The sequence below is a fragment of the Saccopteryx leptura genome, chromosome 4 (genome assembly GCF_036850995.1).
Source record: "Saccopteryx leptura isolate mSacLep1 chromosome 4, mSacLep1_pri_phased_curated, whole genome shotgun sequence".
Classification (NCBI taxonomy): Eukaryota; Metazoa; Chordata; class Mammalia; order Chiroptera; family Emballonuridae; genus Saccopteryx; species Saccopteryx leptura.
Genome location: NC_089506.1, coordinates 171,011,882 through 171,029,411, shown reverse-complemented (window position 1 = coordinate 171,029,411; position 17,530 = coordinate 171,011,882). Strand labels below are relative to the sequence as shown.

Below are 17,530 nucleotides of genomic sequence, written 5' to 3'. Positions count from 1 at the left end.
TTAAAGAGCATTTTATGAATCTGACTGCAAAGGCAAGAGAAGTGAAGGCAAAAATTAATGAAAGGGACTACATCAGACTAAGAAGTTTTTGCTCAGCAAGAGAAACTGATAACAAAATAAACAGAAAGCCAACTAAATGGGAAATGATATTTTCAAACAACAGCTCAGATAAGGGCCTGATATCCAAAATATACAAAGAACTCATAAAACTCAACAACAAACAAACAAACAATCCAATAAAAAAAATGGGAAGAGGACATGAACAGACACTTCTCCCAGGAAGAAATATAAATGGCCAACAGATATATAAAAAGATGCTCATCTTCTTTAGTTATTAGAGAAATGCAAATCAAAACTCCAATGAGCCCTGGCCGGTTGGCTTAGTGGTAGAGCGTCGGCCTGGCGTGCAGAAGTCCCGGGTTCGATTCCCGGCCAGGGCACACAGGAGAAGCGCCCATCTGCTTCTCCACCCCTCCCCCTCTCCTTCCTCTCTGTCTCTCTCTTCCCCTAACGCAGCGAGGCTCCATTGGAGCGGGGAGGGCCCGGGCACTGAGGATGGCTCCTTGGGCTCTGCCCCAGGCATTTGGGTGGCTCTGGTCATGACAGAGCGACGCCCCGGAGGGGCAGAGCGTCGCCCCCTGGTGGGCGTGCCAGGTAGATCCCAGTCGGCGTATGCGGGAGTCTGTCTGACTGTCTCTCCCCGTTTCCAGCTTCAGAAAAATCCAAAAAAAAAAAAAAACTGCAATGAGATACCACCTCACACCTGTTAGATTAGCTAGTATTAACAAGACAGGTAATAGCAAATGTTGGAGAGGCTGTGGAGAAAAAGGAACCCTCATACACTGTTGGTGGGAATGTAAAGTAGTACAACCATTATGGAAGAAAGTATGGTGGTTCTTCAAAAAACTGAAAATAGAACTACCTTATGAGCCAGCAATCCCTCTACTGGGTATATACCCCCAAAACTCAGAAACATTGATACGTAAAGACACATGCAGCCCCATATTCATTGCAGCATTGTTCATAGTGGCCAGGACATGGAAACAACCAAAAAGCCCGTCAATAGATGACTGGATAAAGAAGATGTGGCACATATACACTATGGAATACTACTCAGCCATAAGAAATGATGACATCGGATCATTTACAGCAAAATGGTGGGATCTTGATAACATTATACGAAGTGAAATAAGTAAATCAGAAAAAACCAGGAACTGCATTATTCCATACGTAGGTGGGACATAAAAGTGAAACTAAGAGACATTGATAAGAGTGTGGTGGTTATGGGGGGAGAGGGGAGAGGGAGAGGGAAAGGGGGAGGGGGAGGGGCACAAAGAAAACTAGAAGAAGGTTTCAGAGGACAATCTGACTTTGGGTGATGGGTATGCAACATAATTGAACGACAAGATAACCTGGACTTGTTATCTTTGAATATATGTATCCTGATTTATTGATGTTGCCCCATTAAGAAAATAAAATTATTTAAAAAAAAAAAACATGAACAAAGAAAAAAAGAAGATGTGGCACATATACACCATGATATACTATTCAACCATAAGAAATGATGACATCGGATCACTTACAACAAAATGGTGGGACCTTGATAACATTATACAGAGTGAAATAAGTAAATCAGTAAAAACAAGAAATGCAGGATTCCACACATTGGTGGGACATAAAAATGAGACTAAGAGACATGGACAAGAGTGTGGTGGTTACGGGGGGGGGGGGGGGGGGGTAGAGGGAGAGGAGGAGGGGAGGGGGTGGGGCACAAAGAAAACTAGATAGAAGGTGACGGAGGACAGTCTGACTTTGGGTGATGGGTATGCAACATAATTGAACGACAAGATAACCTGGACATGTTATCTTTGAATATATGTATCCTGATTTATTGATGTCACCCCATTAAAATAAAAATTTATTTATTAAAAAAAAAAAAAAAATTTCAACGGTGTGATGATGAATGTTTTAATTAGATTTACAAATAGTACATCATTATGTTGTACACCTGAAACTTACATGCCAATTATACCTTAATTTTTAAAAAATAATTTAAAAATTAAATATAAAAATAAAATCTAAAACTTTGTGATCAAATAAAATGTATCATTAGTTAATTTATACTCAAATGCTATGAAAGCCTCTGAGTTTATAAAATCCCTGTGAAAGAACTAAATATCAGGTAACCTAACTGACCAGCTATGTAAAAACATTTACCTTTCATATATAGCTGTTAATTTTTCTCCATGAAGAGTATGGAGATTTTTCAACTAAGCCATCATAACATCAGTTATACCTAAGAATCCTCCATTCTTCCCAAAATAACCTTTTTATAAACCTCCTAATCAGTCTGAGACTGGAAAGTGGAATTTCTAGAAACCATCAATGTGCAGAATAAAACAGCTCCTATTGAAAATGCGTTCTTTTCCTTTGGAATATAAAAAAGCAGTATTATCTATCTTCTCTGCTTTTCAGGGAGTAGGGGAAAAGCAAGAAATAGACAGTAATTCTCCAAATCTCCCTCTAATTATTATCATGCAACTGATCTTTAAAATATATGGTACTGAACAGACTCAATTAATAGCAATGCATTATCCATTGTTTAATGCTCACAAAAAAGGTTATCATTATTTGTGTAAATTGTATGCATTATAAAAAAATGCTTGGGAAAAAAGTACTTTCTGCATAAACAAAAAAAAATTTTTTTAATGTACAGGTATAGACTACATTTAAGAGAATTTAAGGATAAATAACATGTCTACCTTTTCAGGAAGTAACATTTTCTTCCCTGCATATAAATCTCTAAATTACATATAATTTCCCTTCTTCAGAGTCTCACTTTCCTTATCTTTTTTTCCCATTTAGCACTTCCCTCAATTTTTCATTTCTATTATCTTAAGAGATTCTAAATGATCCTATGATTCTGCTGTATAAAATTAAGATTTTAGCATAGTGTCTTGAACACACAAGAAAAAGATGTACTCTAAAAAATTATATTAAAATCAAGATAATTTTCTTTCAAGCTTTCTTCTACATACTAGAATAATATACAATATTTATTAACTAAAATTTTGGAGCATTCCTCACCTAAGATATTACTGAAAGATAAGGAACCTGAGTATTGAAAATAAATACAAGTATAAATAAAAATAAAAAAATATATACAAAACAATACACATATTCCTAACAAGGAGGAAATGAAAGAAAAATGGTAGAGAAAAACTGACAATTTTAACATACTTAACAGTAGGAAGGTTTTCTTCTGGGCTATTAAAAAAGTTGACTTTCTAATGAAACAAAATTAATGGAATCATATCTACTTTTTAAATTTCTTACACTTGCTCAAGGAGTGTGTTTAACCAGCAACATTTTCAGAAATAAAGTAACACTGATAGTACCTGGAATGCTCTGAGAAGTGCCATATGATCACTGAAAGTTCCTGCAGTGAAACGTTTTCTACAAAGCATAGCTGCACGTTTCTGAGAGGCCTGGGTTGGCAGGACAAAGGGGTCTCGATAGGCTAGTGTGCAAGCAATTGTAAGGATGGGGTCCAGACACTTTAAAACAACAGCACACAGGACCATTTTACCAAGATGTGGTTCTACTGGCAAGTCAGCCAAATGATATCCAAGTTCAGTGAGATCTTCCCATGCATCCATTGCATCTATTGTCTAAATAAAAGGATACAAAACAGAACTTGACATAACCGAAAACAACGCTTAAGCAAGTGACATACCTAAAAACAATCTGTAAGAAAAAGAATGTAAATTTTGTTTTGCTATCACATCTCACAAAAAATATATTTTGTTTCAAATATACAAAAAAACTAGTTTTATTATAACTACAACAGTATTAGTCAAAGTACATGATTAAGATAATTTTTTAAAGTACAAAATTAGTTAAGATGTGTTCTCATTTGGCTTAAGTTTCAAGTAAAATAGGTTAACTAAAACTGTGAAGACACCAACCTTAAGCATTTGTACAGCATTTCTCACAATTAAAGCTGGTGGAGGTTCAGGAGCTTTCATAAGGAAGTCAGCAATAGGACAGTTAACTGGGGCTAACAGCTTGGTATGTAAACAAAGTTCCTGTAAATTAGAATAGCAAATAATTTTGAAATATTAAAATTTATAAGTGATTTTTACTTTTAAAGAACTCATGAGAACTATAGTTCCCAAATAAAGACTAGCAGAATCTCTGATTAAAATGAACAGTAAAGGAAACAATATCTTTCAATGAAAGATGGGCTTATGCTTTGCCATAGGAACCAGATTTTTACAAACACCCTCCAACAACTCATATTAAGATTACCATTGCCACCATTGACAATGTCTCCTCATACTGATTTTACATATAAGAGTCACTGTCCAAAAAAATCTTTTTTCCTCCTTTACATTCTGGAATCCATTCAACAAATACTTAAGTACTTACTAAGTGCTAGATATTATGCAGCCAATTGGAGAAAAAGAAGAGGACAGATTTTCAGACAAATGTCTGCCCTTACGGAGTTTCACTGTGTGTGAAAAACAGAATAATTATGTAATTAACTTCTTAATTACAATTGTGATAAGTGCTATGTAGGACACGGAACTTTAGAGGTAAAACAAAACATTTAATCAAGTTGAGGAACAAGCAGGAAAAGGCCATGGGGAAGTCAAAAACAATTTCTTTGAGAAAATGATCTTAAACTAAGATGTAAAAATTGAGTTGGAGTTAAAGGAATAAGGGGTGGGAGGAGTCTAGGGAGAGAAGACAGCACATATGAAAGCCCTAAGATAGAAACAAATAAGATGTGGTGGGGAAATTGAAATTACAGGTATGAGTCAAGAGAAGACAAAAGGAAAGAACTAAAACATTTAAATTGGAAACACAAGTAGGAGAGATAATTTAGGCAGTGGATATAATTTTGTATTTAATTCTAAGAGGAACATACATAGAATGGCACATGAGCATGAGGGAGTAAGAAGTCATCTAAGTAAGTGGTAACCAAAATCTGATCCAGTGTCTCTTTAAAAATCTGGAAATCAGCATCTAGCTCAGCACATCAAAGTATCATATTAATGTTCTGATAGTTTTCCCCAGAAGCTACCATGTCTGGCTGTTGCATGAAGTCAGAAAACCCAAAGGAAAACAAGGGCAGAAAATCTCAATGAACTTATTTCCAAATCTACCAAGGTAATATCAGCATTTTAAACTGAGATTTTCGTGTTATGTTTTGGACCTTAAATAATTTGTTTTCTAATCCTCATTGAGAATATAATAGTGAACACTACATGGTTGACAGACTCTTAGAATGCTGCATAAAAACAAATGATATGCTTATATAAACTGTATTATCACTTAAGTGTTCTCAAGTAATTCTTTAAAACTTTGGACATTTATGAAATAAATTTTCTTATATATAAAAAATATTAGTTATATACATAACCACTCTCCATAATATGTATTTAATAATTTTGTTTTATAAATTGATTACTGAAAAATACAATCAGCATAAGCTGAAATGGTCCCTTCTCCTCCCTCACCCACAAAAATAGGCTTTTAGAATTAAGTATACTTCTACCTGTAATGGCATTCTCAAAAGTTCTGGAGTCTGAAATTCCAACATATTCTGGAATCGAAGTCTACTGAACAGACGGAAACAAATTCCAGGTCTACATCGCCCTGCCCTTTAAAGTAAAATATAAAAGTATGACTCAAGGAATAAAGACCATAATATGAAAACTGTATAACCAATGTGATTTAGGAGACAAAACAAATAAACCAGTATCAGGACATCTAAGTTTGAATCTCTATTCTGATACTTATCCTCTATGAATCCTTTCAGAAGGCACTTCAGTTGTCTAGGACTTAATTATCTCATTTATAAAGTAAGATTCATGAATGATACCTACATGATATACGGGGGTAGGCAAAAGTAGGTTTACAGTGTGAGGATGTGAAACAGTTTATGCTTGTATTATTATTTATTTATTTATTGTATTTATTATTGATATTATTATTAACCTACTTTTGCCCACCTCTGTACAGTCTAAGCTGATGGTAGAAATAAAAAAAAAGAATTATATATGAAAGTGAGTAAAAAATAAACCATGAATAAACATATGGTAATTTAAATTTGACCAACTTTACTGAGCTGATACCAAGCACTGTGTTCAGGTACACTGATGCAAGTTATACAAATTATCCATGATTACACAACCCCAAGGCAGTGTCATTTATCCCATCATCATAGAGATTTGTATAATTTTTTAGACAGTGACAAAATTATTTTGAGGAAAAGTAATCTTTTAATTTCACCCAGTTGCTATATCTGCTAATGGCAAGGTTGAATATGCTAAGTGATAAAGATACAGAAACAATCCCTATCTTCGCAAAGCTCACAGATCACAGTGGCAAACAAAACTATAACAGAATGTGATACAGGTTATAAACTCTAACATTGTTGGACCATTTCTTCCTTCATCAAATGCTTCCCTTACTATACACCCATCAGTTCTCCCACCTGGACAGCCTCCTCTGAGAAGTTCTCTTTGCAAATCCTTAAGTGTTGATGTTCCTCTGAGTTTGGACTCACCTCTGCTCTTCTTATTCTTCCCTCTCTCAAGGTGATTTTCATTATCCTCCTGTCTTTAATTTCTATCCATCTAGATCTCTTTATACTAATTCTAACCTATACTTCAGAAGCCTCTTAACTCCGCTTGATATTCCATAGTCAGCTCTAGATCAACACAAGCAAAAATTAATTATTTTCCTCAACATAACTACTCTTCCCATTTTCCCTACCAGACAATGGCATCACTATCCACAAAATTCTCTGAAATAGAACCTGTACTGCCTGACCAGACAGTGACACAGTGGATAGAGCATTGACCTGGATGCTGAGGACCCAGGTTTGAAACCCCTAGGTCACCAGCTTGAACGCAGGATCACCAGCTTGAGTGCAGGGTCGCTGGCTTGAGTGTGGGATCATAGCCATGACCCCATGGTTACACTGGCTTGAAGCCCAAGGTTGCTGGCTTGAGTCCAAGGTTGCTAGCTTGAGCAAGGGGGTCACTGGCTCAGCTGTAACCCCCTAGTCAAGGCACATATGAGAAAGCAATCAATGAACAACTAAAAGTGCCACAACTATGAGTTGATGCTTCTCATCTCTCTCCCTGCCTCTCTGTCTGTCCCTATATGTCCCTCTCTCTTTGGAAAAAAAAAAAAGAACATGTATGACACCCATGATTCCACTATATTCCTTACCCCTGAACCCCTGGACAGATGATCACCAATACTACTCTTCTAAATGTCTCCTGAGTGAATTATCTACTTCTCTTTATTTCTACCACCTCTATAACAATCCAGGCTACTCTCATTTCTCCCTATAAATGGAATTATTAGAAAGAACCTCCTACCATCATTTTTGTCTCTACCAATTCATTCCTTAAAGACTTGAAAGAAGATAATATGTACATTAGATAGACATTACCTGCCTTTTCGTTGTATGGCACTAGCTTTGGAAATCCACACCATTTTTAACATTGTAACAAAATTCAGTGCATCAAAGGATTTCTGTAATATTGTAATATTTAAATCAACTTCATGTCAAAACATAAAAGGTATTTAAGAAGAAATAGCAAAAATATTACTACATATATATATATTTAATATGCCAAGTTTAATTCAAAGCTCCTCTTGATTAGATAATGACAACAGGGGACTAATTTCTTTTTTATTTTATTTTATTTTTTTTTTTGTATTTTTTTTTCTGAAGCTGGAAACAGGGAGAGACAGTCAGACAGACTCCCGCAAGCGCCCGACCGGGATCCACCCGGCACGCCCACCAGGGGCGATGCTCTGCCCACCAGGGGGCGATGCTCTGCCCCTCCGGGGCGTCGCTCTGCCGCGACCAGAGCCACTCTAGCACCTGGGGCAGAGGCCAAGGAGCCATCCCCAGCGCCCGGGCCATCTTTGCTCCAATGGAGCCTTGGCTGTGGGAGGGGAAGAGAGAGACAGAGAGGAAGGAGGGGGGGCGGGGTGGAGAAGCAAATGGGCGCTTCTCCTATGTGCCCTGGCCGGGAATCGAACCCGGGTCCCCCGCATGCCAAACCGACGCTCTACCGCTGAGCCAACCAGCCAGGGCTTAATTTCTTTTTAATCCAGATTTCTGAATAAAAACATTCTAAGGAAAAGAATGAAAACAACTCAGAAGAGCTTAAAAACTTCCTCTCTCTGTGCCTTGCTGAGCTATCTGTTTCTCTCTGCTATAGCTGAGTAATAGCAGTCAGTTCTCACAAGCATCAAAGACTGGAAAGAGCTGGTCTATTCTCTCCATGTCACTTTCCATCAGATTTACATTACTGTTGGTAATAGAAATGATCAGGGAAAGACAGTTTTATAAAATACTTTTCAGGGAGCTTGATCTGGAGAAATAAGAACAACAATTTCTGAACCAATCCTATCTCAAAGTGAAAAAATTTTAACCCCTTCCATTTTACCTCCTGCTGAGACTAATGAAGTTAGCCTATCCAGATTGTTACAGCATACTTCCTCATAGAATCTAAAGTGAAAATGTACTGTAGAAAAATATTTTTAAAGATTTTATTCTTAACTAAAATATATACTTCATTCAGTGATATACTTTCTTTTTTGAAAAATAACTATATAAAACAAACAAATGTTCTAATAGTTTAATTGTGGGATTAGTAAAGATGTTGCTTAGTTTTTAATGAAATATTACATTTGTCAATATTGTATGTAAATTACTTTTGACACTAGCATCATCTTCTAAACTATGGTTTATTTGATAAATAACATTTAAAGAAATTAATTTCTTAGTCAAAATCTACTTCAGTTTTAGATAATTTTAGGGCAATAAAATCTGAATTTTCATTGATTCCTTATTCAGACTTTTAATGATAATATTCTTATCCTCCTATAAAAAATAAAATATATCCCTCTTTTACAATATCCAATATAATTAAATGTCAAAATTTTATAATGATATTTTATTTTTAATAAGCTATTCCTAAAAACTATATTGAAAACATTATAAAGTAATTAACAAAATTTTCACATTAAAAATAATCATTTAGCCTGACCAAGCGGTGGTGCAGTGAACAGAACATTGGACTGGGATGCAGAGGACCCAGGTTCAAAACCTCGAGGATGCTAGCTTGAGTGAGGGCTCACCAGCTTGAGCACGGCGTTGCTAGCTTGAGCGTAGGGTCATAGACAAGATTCTATGGTCACTGGCTTGAGCCCAAAGGTTGCTGGCTTGAGCCCAAGGTCATTGGCTTGAGCAAAGGGGTCAATGGCTCTGCTGTAGCCCCTGATCAAGGCACATATGAGAAAGCAATCAATGTACACCTAAGAAGACTAAGGTGCTGCAATGAAGAATTGATGGTTCTCATCTCTCTCCCTTCCCGCCTGTCTGTCTCTATCTGTCCCTCTCTCTGTCTCTCTGTCTCTATCATAAAAAAAATCATTTATCTCCACTAGAATGGACATAATTCACCTTCTACAACATGAATAGTACTTCTTTCCTTGAAAAATCAACTACTACTATCATTTTCAATTTGTTCAGTGAAAGGTTAAGTATATTGAGAGTTGCTAGGCATTCCAATACTAAAAGAACATATATGCTGCCTATATTCTTTCTGTTTTTGGGTGTTTTTTTTAGTGAGAGGAAGGCAGGCAGAGACAGGCTCCCACACATGTCCCAATCAGGATCCACCCAGCAAGATCACCAAGGGGTGATGCTCTGCCCATTTGGGACACTACCCCATTGCTTCGTTGAAACTGGAGCCATTTTTTAGCACCTGAGGCAGAGGCCATGGAGCCATCCTCAGTACCCAGGGCCAACTTGCTCTAATCAAGCCATGGCTGTGGGAGAGTAGAAAAGAGAGAGAGAAAAAGAAGAGGGGGAGGAGTGAAGAAGCAGATGGGGACTTCTCCTATGTGCCCTGACAGGAATCAAACCTGGGACATCCACACACCAGACCAAAGCTCTACCACTGAGCCAACCAGCAAGGGCCTATATTGCCTTTATTTACAGTAGGAACTGGTACTAAATATTTTAGCCTTTGTAGAGGGTTTCTGTTGCAATACTCGTATCTGCCATTGCAGTGTAAAAGTAGCCACAGAGAGTGGGTCAAGAATAAACATGGCAGTTTCCCAATAAAATTTATTTTTATAAAAGCAGGTGATAGGCTAATGGTTTTGTTCACTTTATTTCAGCATGGTTCTCTTGCACTAAATATCTTTTGCAAACCTACTATATGTGTAGCACTGAAGACATAACAATAAATAAGAAGGACATAGGCCATTCCTACATGTAGAAGGAAAACATACAAAATATGTAAAACATACAAAATATGTAATTGATAAAATTTTCACTGTAACTAGCCAAACCTTTTACTTTCCTCCTAGTATTTAGTGAGAAAAGATAATTGTTTTGCATAATTTGTTAAAATAACAAGATAGATCCTATATACTGAATTGTTTAAGGCAGAATACTCACTAACATTTACTATGTTAAATTTATCTAGAACCAGAAATTTTTCCAATAAAGTGAATTCTGCTTATAAAAGTATGCATTTGAATAGAATTTAGCCTTCCTCATTTCAGTTAAAAATACAACTTATCTATACATACCTCTTTCACCTTACCAGAATCAATAACAAAGACAACATCATTGACTGTGATGCTGGTTTCAGCAATATTGGTGGAAAGGATCTGTAAAGGGATGTCATGTTATAGTTAACACAAAAACAAACAATGATTAATAAAATAGAAAAAATAAGACATTATGAAGCTTACTATTTTCCGAACACCTGCAGGTGGGTTTTTTAATACTTTCTTCTGATCAGATGTTTGCATATTTGAATGAAGCATAAAGACTTGATATCTGTTCACAATGGAAAGAGAAAGTATGCTATGGTATGTATCTCTTATATAAAGCAAAAAATATAAAGCTTTAGCTTTTACCTATGTGTACTGTCAGCAAACCGCTTGTCATCAAATAGGATGCGATCCCTCAGTCCAACAATTTCATCATATCCAGGAAGAAAAATTAATATTGCACCTTGGAGAAAAATGATTTTGTTAATATTAAATTTCACTGTGAAACCAAACCCAATCAATAGAATTAGCTATAATAAACTACATCACGTTTTCAAGTACTGATAAAATGTAATAAGATGACATTTAAGAAATCGTGCATCATTATCAAGGGAATTACATAAAAATTTGTACACACAAAATATGAATTTTTAAATCAAAGTATACATTTTTGTTCCAGGTCTTTTAGATCAATGGTTATCAACTATTTTATACTTGGGAACCAATGAAAATAGGAGAGTTATTTCAGGGACCTATAAGGCAGAAATCACCCTGAGCATAAGAGAATTTGACTAAGATCATTAGGTCTGTAATCTTCATACAGTATCAGGGTGATTAACTCTTTCATGGACCAGCATGAAATTTCTGGCGGACTGGTCCCTGGACCGATGGTTGAAAAATACTGTTTTAGACAACACTTATTTACCAGCATCACAACTATGGCAGATATTGTATAGAAGATGCATAATCAAATCCAAGTCTACTTTTTCATCATCAAAACTATGATGATAAGCTTTCAGGAGTTCTCTATCTTCTGCACTGAGATCACTTCCATTTGTCTGAACCAGAGAACTTTCATCCAGATTTCCAAATTCCAACGAAGCACTATAAATAAATAAATAAATAAGTAAATAAGGACCAAGTCGATTTTTTATTAAAAAGAGTAATCTTTTAAGGCTAATGTGCCCCATTATGTCCTTCTTCAAATTTTTAATACAATATACACTAAGGAAGGTAAGTGATACTTAATGTCTTAGCTATAATTTATGCTTTGGTTTAAGTACATTATTCAAAGTATAATTTGGTAATAAGTGCTTTTTAAAAAACACAAACTAAAGACATTTCTCCAAAGAAAATATACAATGGCCAAAAAGCACGTGAAAATGTTATTAGTCATTAGAGAAATAAATATTAAAACCACATGAGATAATATTTCACAATGATTTTGATGACTATAATAAAAAAAATGTTTGAGAGGGTGTGGAGAAATTGGAACTTCCCCCCATACATTGCTAGTAGGAACATAAACTATTGCAGCCACTTTGGAAAACAATGTGACATTTCCTCAAAATGTTAAACATAGTGCTACCATAATGCCCCAGCAATTTGACTTTTAGGTGTATATATATATATATATATGCAAAAAAATTAAAGTATATGTCCATATAAAAATTTGCAGACAAATGTTCATATCAGTATTATTCATCACAGTCAAAAAGTGCAAACAACCAAAATGTTCATCAGCTAATGAATGAATACACAAAATGTGGTCTGTCCATAGAATGGTATATTACTCAAAAAAAGGATACTGCAAGATGGATAAACTTTGAAAACATTATGCTAGGAGAAAGAAGCCAATTGCAAAAAAACAAATCATATTATAAAATTCCAATTCTTTGAAATGTCCAGAGTAGATAAATCTGTAGAAACACAAAGTAGATTAGTGTTTGACTAGAGCTGGGAAAGTTAGGGTAAATGAGGAGTAACTGCTAATTAGTAAAGGCTTCCTCTTGGGGTAATATGTTCTCAAAATTGATTGTGGTAATGGTTGCATAACATTGTAAACATACTAAAAAGCCACTAAATTGTACACTTAAATGGTTGAATTACCGTATTTCCCCATGTATAAGACAATCCCATGTATAAGATGCACCTTAATTTTGGTGCCCAAAATTTGAAAAAAAAATGTATTACATAAAGTTATTGAACTCAAGTTTTATTCATCATAAAATTCATACAACTCCTCATCACTGTCAAAACTCCCATCCATTAGCTTGTCCTCATCTGTGTCTGCAACAATGAATGCAAAAACAAGCGTGAAAAAGCAAGTAAAAAAAAATCTACAAACACTGTGTAAGATGCACCCAGTTTTTAGACCCCAAATTTTTCGAAAAAAATGTGCATCATATACATGGGGAGATACGGTGTGTGGTTTGTAAAATTTATCTCAATAAATTTAAAAACCAAACTTCTGGTTATCATGTACATTTTCTTAACAGGTTATTTTCTCATTCTTCACTATAATAAATGACACTGAAGAAAAATCCACATTTAAAAAAATATTCTTAACAAGATTCTTAATTTGGTAATTCTATACCAAAAGCAGGTTAATTATGCTATTTTCCAAAAGCCAGAATCAGCATAAATTACTGAAATAAATGCCTTGCTTCTTTATCCTATATGTAAAAATACAAACTATTGCCATTACCAATAATTATTGATAACATTTCTAGGAAGTTCAGCATAGTGCAATCACTCTAAAAGAGTTTAGCAAAAAGATAAACATAAGAATGCTTTCAACAGGGAAAATATTAAACTTATACAACTCTATAATTGCAGTATTTAATTTTAAGATCAATTTTAAAACATTCCAAGGTTTTATTCTTACTCTTTAACACATGAATGAAGAAGATATTATGTTCTTTGTTTTAAGTTATAAACTTTAGATATCAATTATCAATTATGCAGCAAACATAACCAATATAATTTTAAATATTTGAAATTTATAATTGATAATGTCATGATCTGGGAAATAAAAAGAAAGCCCAGTTAATCAGGATAATTAAAATATTATCCAGATAATAACTTTATTGTTAATTTATAGTGTCTAGTGAGATATACCTAACAGCATAAGAATGTCTGAAACATTCAAAATGTTAGCACTAAAAAGGACTGCAAGTTCTGAGTGCTAGTATTGAAATGACAATAAAACCTACCATACCAGAATGAGCATTTGGATCTGCCAAATAACTTTGTCAGTTTACAATTTTATTTTATATTCCTTTTTTACCATTTTAGTGATGTTTTAGGAAAATGCAGAGATAAATACATGTTTTTAGCTACCATGTTTAACTGGAAATTCCCCTTCTGCATTTTCAAAATAAAATTAAAAATAAGATAAATATAAACAGTGGATCTTATTAGCAACCTGCCAAAAAAAAAAAAATCAGAAAAATTCCTTAGAATTACAAAAAAAGAAATGTCTGGATAAGAGATTGCAAATTTGTCATTTTCTATGATTTACATGGCTAAGTTTTTATAAAAACTAATTAGCGGATCTTATTAGCAACTTACCAAAAAAAAAAAAAAATCAGAAAAATTCTTAGAATTACAAAAAAAGAAATGTCTGGATAAGAGATTGTAAATTTGTCACTTTCTATGATTTACATAGCTAAGTTTTTATAAAAAGTAACTAGGGGTCCTGGCCAGTTGGCTCAGTGGTAGAGCATCGGCCTGGCGTGCAGAAGTCCCGGGTTCGATTCCCGGCCAGGGCACACAGGAGAGGTGCCCATCTGCTTCTCCACCCCTCCCCCTCTCCTTCCTCTCTGTCTCTCTCTTCCCCTCCTGCAGCCAAGGCTCCACTAGAGCAAAGTTGGCCCAGGCACTGAGAATGGCCCCATGGCCTCCACCTCAGGCGCTAGAATGGCTCTGGTTGCAACAGGGAAACACCCCAGATGGGCAGAGCATCACCCCCTGGTGGGCATGCCGGATGGATCCCAGTTGGGCACGTGCAGAAGAGTGTCTCTCTGCCTCCCTGCTTCTCACTTCAGAAAAATTCAAAAAATATATTTAAAAAAAGTAGTTAGAATTAAACATAGTATAAAGTTTTACCTGTACGATTCTAGAAGATCCACAATTTCAGTCTGCCCAAAGTGTTTAGCCCAATCTAAAGCCATCCTGCCAAAATTCAAAGATATTAAATTAAGACAGAGAAATAATGTTCTACAAATTATAAAACTAAGTCATTCAAAATTATTCATTCACTCATTAGAGATGTACCAGCAATTATCACACAATAGCAAGAAATCAAAAAAGATACATGTAGCTATACAAAGATACACAAAAAATGGATGCAGTTTAAAATTACCAGCCATTTGATGCTTTGCTATGGATATTGGCTCCCATACTAATTAACTGCTCTACTTGACTTGAAAAACCTCGTCCTGCAGCAACCATCAGAGCTGTTGCACTGGTGCCACTATGTTTGTAATCAACTGAAATAAGGAAAAGATAAATACGTGTTAAATTTCCAAAATATTTTAAATCACTTTAATATTTTTAAAATTTAAACGAAAGAATTGAGTATCAGGAGAATTAACCTGGGACATGCTCCTTCACCCAGCTACATTATAACAGAATTATATAACCCTTAACTCATATCATCCCAGGAGACGTTATTGATATGTCCTCAGTATAAACAGGACGAAATAGGGACTATCAATTGGAAGGTCAGAGAAGAAAAGATAGTTGGTAAAATATTTTAAGCTCACCAAGACAATTAAAACAGAAAAGGAGAGCTACAAACTTGCAGAATTGCAGAACCCTTATCTTTCTAAATATAGAGATTGCCTTGATCACCAAATGACATGACAGAATTAGAGAAAAATTAAAAAGTTAATTTTCATCAGCAGCTGGTAATGAATGATTAAAAGTGACAAAGTTTAAAACCACTTTTTGCTGTTCTTTCATTTTGCTTTTATCCCCCCATCATTTGAGGCTACTATTTTCAAAGATTCTTAATGGAAAAACACTAGCAGAAAGTTTACTTCTCATAAAAACCCTCCATGAGAAAAATAATTAAAGTTCTATTGAATTTAAGTTCCATTCTAGAATGTATTTCTCAAGCAATGCTTTATATTGTAATTGCTTAGCACTAATTAGCTTACATTATAAAATTGGTAACTTCAGAAAGAAATTACCATTGAAAAAAATTCTCCACAGTAAATTTTAAGATAATTACAAAAGGAAATTTTAATTTTCCATATATACTTAATTATTCTCATCACATAATAACACTCTAAAACATGGTATGCAGGACTAATATAAATCAATGGTTCTTAAGGTGGGAAGGAAGACTTACAAGGGATTTAGCTCATACAATTTATTTCTGAAAGCACAGAGAGTCATCATGCCTTACTCCTACATTCAAGTTCAATAGGTCTGGGATAGCCAGGTACATGACATTTTTAAAGAGGTCTGCCAAGATTATGATCTGTACTCACTATATGAGAATTACTGTTTCCACTAAAAATTCAATTAACAGCCTCGGAAAACAGAACCAAAATGTGTATATTTTGAGCAGAGGGGCATGAGTAAGCGTGAATGTTTTAAAACATCCAAGCATTCTTTAATACTCCTCCCTTCAAAGGGTAGAGCCTAATTCCCTTCTCACTGAGTGTGAGCTAGGCTAAGTGACTCACAAACAACAAATAAAGTAATAGCGTGCAACTCTGAAGATTAGGTCATAAAAGGTATCTACAGCTGCCTGTTTGCTTTTTCTCTTCCTCTCTTCAATCACTCACACTGGGAGAAGCCAACTGTAACATCCTGGAAAGAATAAGGCAGCCCTATGGAGAGATCCAGATGGCAAGCAACTGCGGCCTTCTGCCAACAGCAGAGATGAAGTGAGGTTCTTACCAACAGCCATGTGAATGAGCCTTCTCGGAAGCAATCCTCCAGCTCCAGTAAACCTTCAGACCAAAAGGTAGATTTGGCCCATTGTTTCTGCTTACCAACTTTTTTTAGTTCTAATTGTTATCTGGCATATTAATGAACATAGAACCAAAGCCCCTGACAACAGTTTAACCACTATTTTACAAGTGACTAGGAACCAGAACCAATCCCAGATTCTTGACTCTCAGAAACTCTGTGAGGTAATATTTCAGGTTGCTAAACTGGGGAACCATATGTTATGCAGCAATAGATAACAGAAGAGAGAACATGACAGAGAACGCTTGGTCTTACTAACACAGGTAATTACTAGCTGCTTCCATGGGATCACATGGGAAAATTGATGGCATTAAAAAGAAATCGATGAAGCTCAAGGTTTCCTGGATCACACAAGGTATTTTCAACTCTGGTGTCAATTAAAAGCTGAGATTTTAGAAGAGAAATAAATAGATGGGAAGGGAATAACTGTTCATAGAGCTAAAGACATTTTAGTTTATCCCATAAGGCTTAAGACATTAAAATACTAGGTCTGAAAAATATCCAATAAAACTATAAAGAAGAGGAACCTGGGTCCATAGGATGACTACTATGAAAGCAATCATCTGGTATCCACTAAAAATATATCTAGGAAGAGGATCAAAAATAATATATATATACTTTAAAATATTTCATAAATATTTTAAAGCAACATGTCTCAAAGTTTAAGTTTCCCATCTTTCAGGTAAGATTGGTAAACTTCAGAGTATATATTTCAGAAAATAATGGAGAAAAAGGACTGCCAGAAAACTGTAGATGAATAAATGGCTACATTTCCAAATACAAAAAAAACAACAACTTACTTTTCAAAATATAGATTATTTTTTAAATGAATGATAAGTTGAAAAAAGTAGATCAACAGGAGTCAACAATACATTTACAAAGAACAAGAAATGCCAAATGACCTTTATTTTCTTAAGAGGTTTGTTAGATTAAT

At 35.0% G+C, this 17,530-nt stretch overlaps 1 protein-coding gene across 2 annotated transcripts in view; it reads right to left on the bottom strand.

The window, feature by feature from the left end:
• The window catches only part of YTHDC2 (YTH N6-methyladenosine RNA binding protein C2), a 90,536-nt gene that overhangs the window by 34,182 nt on the left and 38,824 nt on the right, over window positions 1–17,530 (bottom strand). For both annotated transcript variants that reach the window (XM_066382025.1, XM_066382026.1), the window contains 10 exons: window positions 14,975–15,101; window positions 14,719–14,784; window positions 11,534–11,712; window positions 10,975–11,071; window positions 10,807–10,894; window positions 10,642–10,722; window positions 7,475–7,557; window positions 5,564–5,669; window positions 3,969–4,088; window positions 3,399–3,671 (listed from right to left, as the gene is read on the bottom strand). In XM_066382025.1, the coding sequence (XP_066238122.1) occupies window positions 3,399–3,671; window positions 3,969–4,088; window positions 5,564–5,669; window positions 7,475–7,557; window positions 10,642–10,722; window positions 10,807–10,894; window positions 10,975–11,071; window positions 11,534–11,712; window positions 14,719–14,784; window positions 14,975–15,101 (1,220 nt within the window). The remainder of the gene's footprint in view (window positions 1–3,398; window positions 3,672–3,968; window positions 4,089–5,563; window positions 5,670–7,474; window positions 7,558–10,641; window positions 10,723–10,806; window positions 10,895–10,974; window positions 11,072–11,533; window positions 11,713–14,718; window positions 14,785–14,974; window positions 15,102–17,530) is intronic.